The 9425-nt window shown below is 61.8% G+C and overlaps 1 protein-coding gene across 1 annotated transcript; it reads right to left on the minus strand.

Annotated features, from left to right (window-relative positions):
• Positions 1–4387: 4387 nt before the first annotated feature.
• On the minus strand, positions 4388–6643 carry LOC124539055 (PHD finger protein rhinoceros-like). Its single transcript, XM_047116379.1, has one exon. It carries the CDS (start codon positions 6641–6643, stop codon positions 4388–4390), a length of 2256 nt encoding a protein of 751 aa, XP_046972335.1.
• Between the last annotated feature and the right edge of the window lie 2782 nt (positions 6644–9425).

Raw genomic sequence — 9425 nt, forward strand, 5'->3', positions numbered from 1 at the left:
CCCCCGACGTATCGTGCCCGCCTTGACCTGATCAGGCGGGCATCCTCCGGTCTTGGAGACGGCGGCGACGACCTCCTCTATCGTCGCAGAGTCATCCAGGCCCGAAATGCGCAAAACCGCGCATTTGGTGGGCCTGGACACTCGGACGTCGTCCGACCCCAGTGACGCCCTGAGCTTTTCCGCTAGGGCGTCAGCTTTGGGACCACTCGTGGCCCCCGAGACCTCCAGGAGTCGGCCTCCGGTGGCAGTCGTTTTGCACCGGAGGCCCGTTATGCCGAGATCGCTCAGCGAGATCTCGGCTTTTGCCTTCGCCAAGATGTCGGCATAAGAGAGGCCCCGCTCCTCCGCCCCTGGCTGCAGGGTGAGAGCCACTGCAGTCGAGCGGGGAGTCCTGAGCCTCGCAGGCCGGCGCTTGGCCGCCGCGACTCCCTCTTCCTTCTTTTTCTGGGCCTCTTTTTTAGCCCGCTGGCGCGCCTCCTTCTTCTTCTTCCTGGCGTCGCCCGCAACCTTCCACTCCGCGTCGGGTGTTGACGGGGGGTTGCGCGACGCCGGTCTGTCTCGTTTATCGGGTTGGGTGACACGGGGCGCTGCGGCTTGGGCCGCACTTGCCTTTTTGGCCGCCTTCGACTTCCCTTTTTTGGCAGCAGCCGCTTGTGCCGGTTGGGTGGCACGGGGCGCTGCGGCTTTGGCCGCATAAACCTAACCTAACCTAACCTAACCTAACCTAACCTAACCTAACCTAACCTAACCTTTTTTTTTTTTTTTTTTTTTTTTTTTTTTTTTTTTTTTTTTTTTTTTTGTTTTACTAGGAGGAAATGCATTTACGCATTCCGCCCGGTCGAAAAGGGGGGACCGGGACGGATATGTGGGACTCCCGGGGCAGAAGGCCCCGTCCTACCCACTAAAACCTCCTAGGATTTACGCCTTCACCGCAAGGCGGCAGGGCCACGGGAACGCGCTTGGCTCACCACCGCGACCCTGCCAGCGGCTGTCGCAATAGGGGCGACACTTCTCGAGAGGCACGCCAGGGTGTTACGGCGCACCTTCCGACTCCGCCTCCGTCTGAACCGTGACGGACTCCCCCGAGTCCGCCACTGGAGGCTGGGCGAAGGCAGCGGATGTAAAGTTCCGCTGCCGACTACGTTGCGTCAAGTCAAAACAGGGCCATGCGGCAGCAGATGTAAAGGTCCGCTGCCGATAGCGCTGTGTCACGTCCGGGTTGTGCGGCGGCGGATGTAAATGTCCGCCGCCGCTGTGTCAAATCAAGGTATTCGGCCAAGATGGTCGCGGCGCCGCCGACCGGGTCTCCGTCGGCGCAGCGGGAGGGAGTTGGGATCGTCCTCCCGCTGTCGTTCCGCCTTCTCCTTCGCGGACATTACGGCTTCGCCGAAGACCCGTAATGCCGCCCACGCCTCTTCACTCGCGACCATCTTTCTGATGAGGGCCGGAAGCGACAGGTCTAATCCGATGGCCGTGGACAAGGCTGCGCGAGGCTCCGCCCAGGCTGGGCACTCTGCGCGCGTGTGCTCGGCCGTGTCCACGGCTTCGTTGCCACAGTGGTGGCACGTCGGTGCAGGCTCTCTGCCGACCACATCACACAGGTATTTACCAAAACACCCGTGGCCGGTCAGGAGCTGCGTCAGGTGGTATGAGAGTGGACCGTGTTTGCACTCGACCCACTCTCTCAGAACAGGCCGAATGGCCGCCACGAGATCCCCGCCGGCATCCGGAACTCGCAGCCGTTCCCTCCACCTCTCCAGGAGGCGATGTCGGGCTTCCTCCCTCCACCGCTGGACTTGGGGTGTGTTCCCGCCTTCTCTTGCCGCCTTGACCCGCCAGTAGACGCTCGAGTTGATCTCGGCCTCGAGGTCCCATGGCGGGCTTCCGGACAGCAAGCCGGCCGCGGTGTATGACACCGTCCGGTACGCCCGAGCCGCCCTGAGCGCCATCGCCCGCTGCGGACGTCGCAGAGAGGCGACGTTGCGAGCGCTCAGAGCGTCCGCCCATATTGGCGCACCGTAGAGTGCCATCGAGCGCACCACGCCGGAGTACAGACGCCTGCACGAACTACCTGGGCCACCGACGTTGGGCAGAATCCGCCCTAGCGCTCCGGCTGCAGCCACCAGTCTCGGGGCCAAGCGCCGGAAGTGCTCCTCGAACTTCCACCTGCCATCGAGGACGAGTCCCAGGTACTTCATCGTCGACCCGATGGGGATGGAAGTTCCGCCGATTGTCAGTACCATGTCCGGAGGTGGCGCGTTCCGAGGACCATGAAAAGCAAGGGCCTCGGACTTGTGCAAGGCCACCTCGAGGCCCAGAGCACGGATGCGATGAACCACGTGCGCGACGCCAGCTGTGGCGAGGTAAGCTGCCTCCCGGTGGGTACTGCCGCGGGCCGACACGAGGGTGTCGTCAGCGTAGCATGTGATGCTGACCCCCCGCAGGGTGGCCCCGCGCAGCACCCAGTCGTACCCGATGTTCCACAGGAGAGGACCCAGTACAGAGCCCTGTGGAACACCGCACGACATCTGTCTCCTCTTGATACCGTCTCCAGTCGGGTATACCACGGCACGTCCTGTGAGGTAATCGCCAATTAGACGCCGCAGGTACCACGGTACGTTATGGTACCTCAGCGCTTCCTTGACGACTTCCCAGGGCAGGGAGTTGAAGGCGTTGGATATGTCCAACGAGACAGCCAACAAAACCCCATCCCGGCTCGCCTCCTCCTCTGCGAGGTCCCTCACCTTGGCGATCGCGTCCAGCGTCGAGCGGCCAGGGCGGAAGCCATACTGCCGCTCGCTAAGGCCCGGCTCCATGCTGTCGACTAGGCGGACGGCGAGCACACGCTCGAAGAGCTTGCTCACCTCGTCGAGCAGCACGATTGGGCGGTAGGCCGACGGCTGATCGGGCGCTCGACCCTCCTTACGAATGAGTACGAGCTTTCCCGTTTTCCACCGATCGGGGAACCTGCCTTGAGCCAGGCACGCGGTGAATAAGCGCCGGACGCTGTCACCCATTTCGCCCAGTGCGATCGCCAGTGCGCGTCCCGGTATCCCATCGGGCCCTGGGGCTGTCTTCTTCGAGCGGAGCTTAAGCATTGCCGAGACTAATTCCGACTCGGTGACTGGAGGCGCCAGGTGGTCGGCGCCGATGTTGTCGTGGCTTCCGGGTGCCATCGGTGGTGGGACAAAATCCCCGCGTTCCGGGAAGAGCGCGCCCACAACTCTCTCCAGTAAATGTGGCTGGAGAGTGCTGGTGAGTGGGGGGGTCCAGGGTCGGAGTTTTTGTCTCACGACCCGGTACGGTCTCCCCCATGGGTCGCTCTCCAGCGTCGCGAGCCATTCTCGCCACGCATCCTCTTTCGCCTGGGCTATGGCCTTCTTGAGTTGATCGCAAGCGTCCCTGTAGGCGGTGTAAAAGGTCGCCTCCAGGTCGCGGTCACGCACACGTCTTCTCCTGCTCCTGGCGTACTGGCGGCGAGCCGCAACACAGGCTCTCCGCAGCTGGCGGAGTTCCGGCCGCCACCAATACACGCGGCGACGTGGAGCCTGAGGCTTGACTCTCGGCATCGCCACATCGCAAATGCGAAACAGGGCTGCGCCGAGTTGGTCAGCCTCTCGGTCGACCTGCGCCAACGGCTCGGTGCCGGCGCACCAGGCCTCCACGATTGCCGCCTCTTTTGCCAACTGGCTATCGAGGCGGCCCAGGCTCCACCGCGGACCTTCTGTCCGCTCAACAGCGGGCCGGACGACTGGAACCGCGGAGACATCGAATCGGATGTATCGATGATCCGATAGAGTCTCCACGGCCGTCTCCACCCTCCACTCTTGAACACGGCGGGCTAGGGCGATGGACGCGAACGTAACGTCCACGATCGACTCGCCCTGCTGCCGCACGCACGTGCTCTCCGACCCACTGTTGATCACCGCGAGACCGAGCGAGACCGCCCACTCTTCCAGCGCCTCGCCTCTGGCGTCTGTCGCAGGGGAACCCCAAGCCGTAGATTTGGCGTTGAAGTCCCCCGCAACTAGCACCGGGTTAGGCGATGCTTGCCCAATCAGAGCCCCGACCTCGACGAGCAGCTGTTCAAACTCCGCGAGACTCCGATTGGGCGAGGCGTAGACGCCCACGGTCACCACACTCCCGATCACCGCGACCACGAACCCTCTGCCCCTGGCTACCCCTTCGATAGCAGGGGAACCAGCGACGGCAGGGGCGACGATTGCCACCACTCCTTCGTGGTCGGAGACCCAGTCGTCCCGTAAATGAACGACGTAGGGCTCCGATACCACCGCAACGTCGATTTGCCACTCTGCCATGCTTTGGACTAGGAGGTCCTGAGCTCTGGCAGAGTGGTTTAAATTGGCCTGAAGACAACGCAGAGCCATTAGTGCGATGTCTCCATTGGCTCCTCCACGGTCCGTTGGGACGCGGTGACGGGCCTCTTCGCCACCGTTCCTCTGGCTTTACCTCGCGCAGGGCGGGTTCTGTTCGTAGGACACGCCCTGCTGCCGATGGCATGCGCCGCCGGTTTGCCAGCCGCTGAGCATATGGCGCAGCTTGCTTCTGCGGCTGTACAATCTCGGGCCTTGTGGTCAGCCCGACCGCAGCGGAAGCACAGACGGCTGCGGTCGACGTCCCTGTCGCACTTGGCCCCCATGTGGCCTCCCTCGAGGCATTTGTAGCAGCGGAGCGGCCTCGGCTCGAGCAACAGCACCCGCGCCGAGATCCACCCCACTTTAACCCTGCCAGTTGCCAATATCTTTTTGGCCGCTGCGACTGGGCAGCTGAGCCACAGCGACCTGCAGCCGTTGAAGCCCCGAACGACCACGCCTGGCCTAATCGCTCCATCAGGGCAACCTCCTTCTGCGGCGACCGCCGCCACTACTTCGTCCGCCGAGACCGCATCGTCCAGATCCATGACGCGTATCTCGACACATTTGGTAGGCCGATTGATCTGGACTTCGTCCTGATCGAGGACCTCCCGGAGCTTGGCCGCTAGAGCGTCCGCCGCCTTCTCCGGTTCGTTCGTGCCCGGCGGCACTTCGAGCATCCTCGCCCCCGTGGCTGTTGTCCTGAAGCGCACGGAGGTGAGGCCGACCTCGCCGAGTTTGACACGGCTTTTGGCCTCAGCGAGAACGCTCTCGTACCTGACCCCTTTCTCCTCAGCACCGGGTTTCAGTGTGATCGTAATGACCGCGGTGCGAGGAGGGCGAAGCTTCCTTTGCCTAGGGGCTTTCTTCTTTCCCTTTGTTTCTTTCGCCGGGTTTTTGGGCGACTTGTTCGGTTGTTTGCGAACAACGGCCGCCCATGACATTCCGGAACTGACCGGCTTCGACGGCGCTGGAGGAACAGTTGTGTTACCCGCAGCTGCTGCTGCTTCTTGAGCAGCCATGCTGGGCTTTGTCCTCTTCTTTTTCCCCTTCTTTTTGGTGACTTTTGGTTGAGCCGTTTTAGAGCTCCCAACTCTCTCCGTGTCCACAGCAGCGGGCGACTGCGTTGGAGTCGTCCCCCGTGCAGCTGTAACCGCAGTCTGCGTCGTCTTTCGGTCTGTGGCCAGTGGAGGTCGCAGACGGGGCTCCGGGAGGAGGCGCCGCTCGATGCCCTCCATCCGGGCATTCAGCATGTTGCCGAACTGCTCCCGGCTGGAGCGCAGCGCCTCCTCCATTACGCGCTGGATGGTTGCCTCGTCCATACTCGCAGGCTGTGTGCGCATCAGGGCCACTTCTCTTCTTAGCTCGGCCAACTGGCCCGAGAGCTGCGTGTTCGCAGCCTCCAGCCGCGCCACCTCTTCTGTCACGGTCAGGGCTCTCAGATCCGCAACTGCACCTTTAATGGTGTCAGCGGCAGTCTTCAGAGCCCTGACGAAGGTGCCCTTCAGGTTGCCCGATTTGTCGGCAACCTGAAGCACCACATCAAGCGCTTCCTGGACCTTCGCGTCTAAGGCGGCTGACGTCTTCGGAATGTCGTTTTCGGTTATACCGATGGTCGGCGTGCGATTCCTCGAGCGAGCCGCCCTTTCCTCGATCGCCGCCTTGGCCGCTTCAGTGTATGCGGCCAGCGCATCCTCCGCTTCGTACCGCCGTTCTTTCTCCTTTTGGGAGCTGAGCTCATCTTGGGATTTGCCGAGCCCGACGTACATCCCGTGAGTAGGCGGTCTGCCACGCCCTCTCTTACTCGAGGGCTTCAGCCACCTACTCACTGACGACTCCGAGAGTTCTGCGTCGCTAAAATGCGCGCTCGCATCGCTCTCGGAGCCCGAGAAGCTGTCCGCCGTGCGGGGCCGCTTCTCCCCCTTCCTTCGCGTGTCTCGTCCGGTTTGCGTGGGAGACGGGCCTGACTCGGAGAGTCGTTCCAGTCTCACCACTGGGATTTTCTGTGCAGTTTCCTGCGTCTGTATTTTGCGCGCCATTGGGGCTTGCACTTCCACCTCCTTTGTACAACTTAAACTACTATTTACACCTAAATCTACTCCCACACTCTCCATCTCTATATCCTTTATGCTCGCCAAATGGTCATCGTGAAAAAGATCTAGTGCATCTTTGTCCCCTCCAGATTTCGATGCGGGACGGTCCGACCCGTGAAGCGGGTCGGAGAGGGAGTGACACCCTCCTGGAGAATTATTATTGTTAGAAGCACTCATATTTTTAAAAAAGTTGCCGGGGCTGCCGGCGAGACGCAGTCATGACCGGAATACCCTCCGGCCATGCATCCCATCGCGCTGCGTCGCCACTTAGGATTCGGGTACACAATAAAAGAAAACACTATACAAAAGACTATACACCTAAAATAAACTTATTATTACTACATACTTAAAATATATATACACTCCTTCGTTACCACGGGGCCGCCGGTCCACTCTGAAAACAGAGAAAGACCGGGAGCGACCCGTGGCATGCCCTCCGCGTCAGTCTTAGCCGTGGCCGGCGAGCAAGCTCAAGCCGGCCCCGTTGCCCAGGGTGCGCCACGAGGAGGCGACTGACATGCACCCCAACCTAACCTAACCTAACCTAACCTTTTTTTTTTTTTTTTTTTTTTTTTTTTTTTTTTTTTTTTTTTTTTTTGTTTTACGAGGAGGAAAGGCATTTACGCCTCCCGCCCGGCCGGGGGACCGGGACGGGTATGTGGGACTCGACCGGGGCCATAAGGGCCCCGTGCCAGGGCAGAAGGCCCTGTCCTACCCACTAAAACCTCCTCGGGTTTCCACCGTACCGCGTGATGGAGGGGCTACGGGAACGCTAGAGCATACTTCCGCGGCCCCCCCGCGGCGACCGCCGTGAGGCGGTCAAATCGTTGAATGCGCGCCCAAGGGCGCGCCTTCCTCCGTTGCCTCCGTCCAGTAAACGTGACGGACTCCCCCGAGTCCGCCACTGGAGGCTGGGCGCCAACAATGCTGACGCCCTGGTGGCGGCGGATAAGATGACAGGCTCCGCTGCCGACCATCGGTGTATCTCCACACCACACGGTGGACCACCACGCATCAGATGGTGGACCACCACTCCTCCTTCGACGCTCATAAAGAGCCCTCCGTTCTATATACATATATATATATTGACATTTACACAACTATTTACAATATTTACATAAATACATATAATACATATTGTACATATAGTACACTCCTCCGCTATGCCAGCGGGGCCGCTCACATAGTCCACTCCGCTGCGCTCGGAGAAGTACTAGGAGCGACCTCGCGGCCTTCCTCCGCGTCAGTCTTAGCCGCGGCCGGCGAGCACACAAGCCGGCCCCGTTGCCCAGGGTGCGCCACGAGGAGGCGACTGACATGCACCCCAACCTAACCTAACCTTTTTTTTTTTTTTTTTTATGGTTGGGAAATCCATCATGGAGACCCTCCGCTCTGGGGGAAGAGCGAAGGGTACTGTCAGACTCCTACTGACTAAAACCCAACCCGTGTCCTCCACGTGCCCATGAGTCGGAGGGGCGGGTATCGCCGAAGCATTCGTCGCACCCCTCCGACGGGCGTTGGCGCGCCTGATGTAAAGAGTCAGGCGTGCCCCGTCAATCACTGCGGCTGTCCACCCGGCCGCAGGACTCCACTACGAGGCGCGCGTGCGGAACACGACGCCGCCGCCTCGAGGCCTGTTGCTGGTCGGACGGCGAGACGCCCCGAGTCTGCCGTCCGCAGGCCACGCCCTAGGGTGGTCGTAAGTCGGCGACCACCCTGCGACGCCCAGTTCGTCTGCTGCGGGAGGGGAGAGAGGAGGCAGCCTCTCTCTCCCTTTCCGCCGCCTCCTTTGCGAGCATCACTTCCTCGCAGAAGGTGGCGACGGCGCTCCACCCTGCCTCGCTCCGCACCATCGCAGAGACGACGGCCGGAAGCGAGAGGTTCCCCGCAGCGACACCGACGGCCGCGACGAGGTCACGGCGCTGCTCAGCCCATGCTGGGCACTCCGCCAACGTGTGCAACGCCGTATCGTCGCGACCATCGCCACAATGGTGGCACTGGGACGTCGGCTCCCGACCTATGCGACACAGGTACCTACCGAAGCATCCGTGTCCAGTAAGCACCTGCGTCAGCCGGAAGCTGAGGGCGCCGTGGCTCCTAGTGAGCCACTCCTTCAAAACGGGCCTCACCGCCGCAATAGCGACGGCTTGCCCTGCCGTGGGTCGCGCGAATCGCGTCTCCCACTCCGCCACTGAGACCTGGCGGAGCTCTGCCCTGCGTGCCTCTATCTGTCGAGGCACCAGGCGCTCACCCCGCTCGACCGCCTCCGCGCGCCACCAATAGAGCGACGCGAGGAGCTTAGCCTCGAGGTCCCAGGGCGGCGATCCGGCTAGGAGGCTCGCTGCCTCGAAGGAGATCGTACGGTATCCCCTTATCAACCTGACGGCCATCGCGCGCTGTGGCCTCCTCAGCGCGGCGACGTTGCGGGCCGTCAGGGCATCCGCCCACACTGGCGCGGCGTATAGCGCCATCGACCGTACGACCCCCAAGTAGAGCCTCCTGCATGAGGAGTTGGGTCCCCCCAGATTGGGCAGCAAGCGCGAGAGCGCTGAAGCGGCGCCCAACAACCGGGGGGCGAGCCGTGTAAAGTGCGGCTCGAAGTTCCACCTACTGTCGAGGACGAGTCCTAGGTATTTCATCGTCGACTCGACAGCGATGGACACCCCTCCTACCATGATGCTGGACCCGGGAGGCGGCTTCGTCCTCGGCCCGTGAAAACACAGGGCTTCCGACTTGTGCAATGCCACCTCCAAGCCCAGCCGCCGGATCCTTCCCACGGCATGCGCGACACCAGCAGTCGCGCGTATGGCCGCCTGCCGGTACGTCTTTCCACGTGCTGTAACCAGCGTGTCGTCGGCGTAACAAATGACGCCGACGCCGTGGATGAACGCACCGCGCAGGGCCCAGTCGTACCCCACGTTCCACAGGAGTGGACCCAAAACGGAACCCTGTGGAACGC

This window comes from Vanessa cardui, chromosome 21 (assembly GCF_905220365.1).
Source record: "Vanessa cardui chromosome 21, ilVanCard2.1, whole genome shotgun sequence".
Taxonomy (NCBI): Eukaryota; Metazoa; Arthropoda; class Insecta; order Lepidoptera; family Nymphalidae; genus Vanessa; species Vanessa cardui.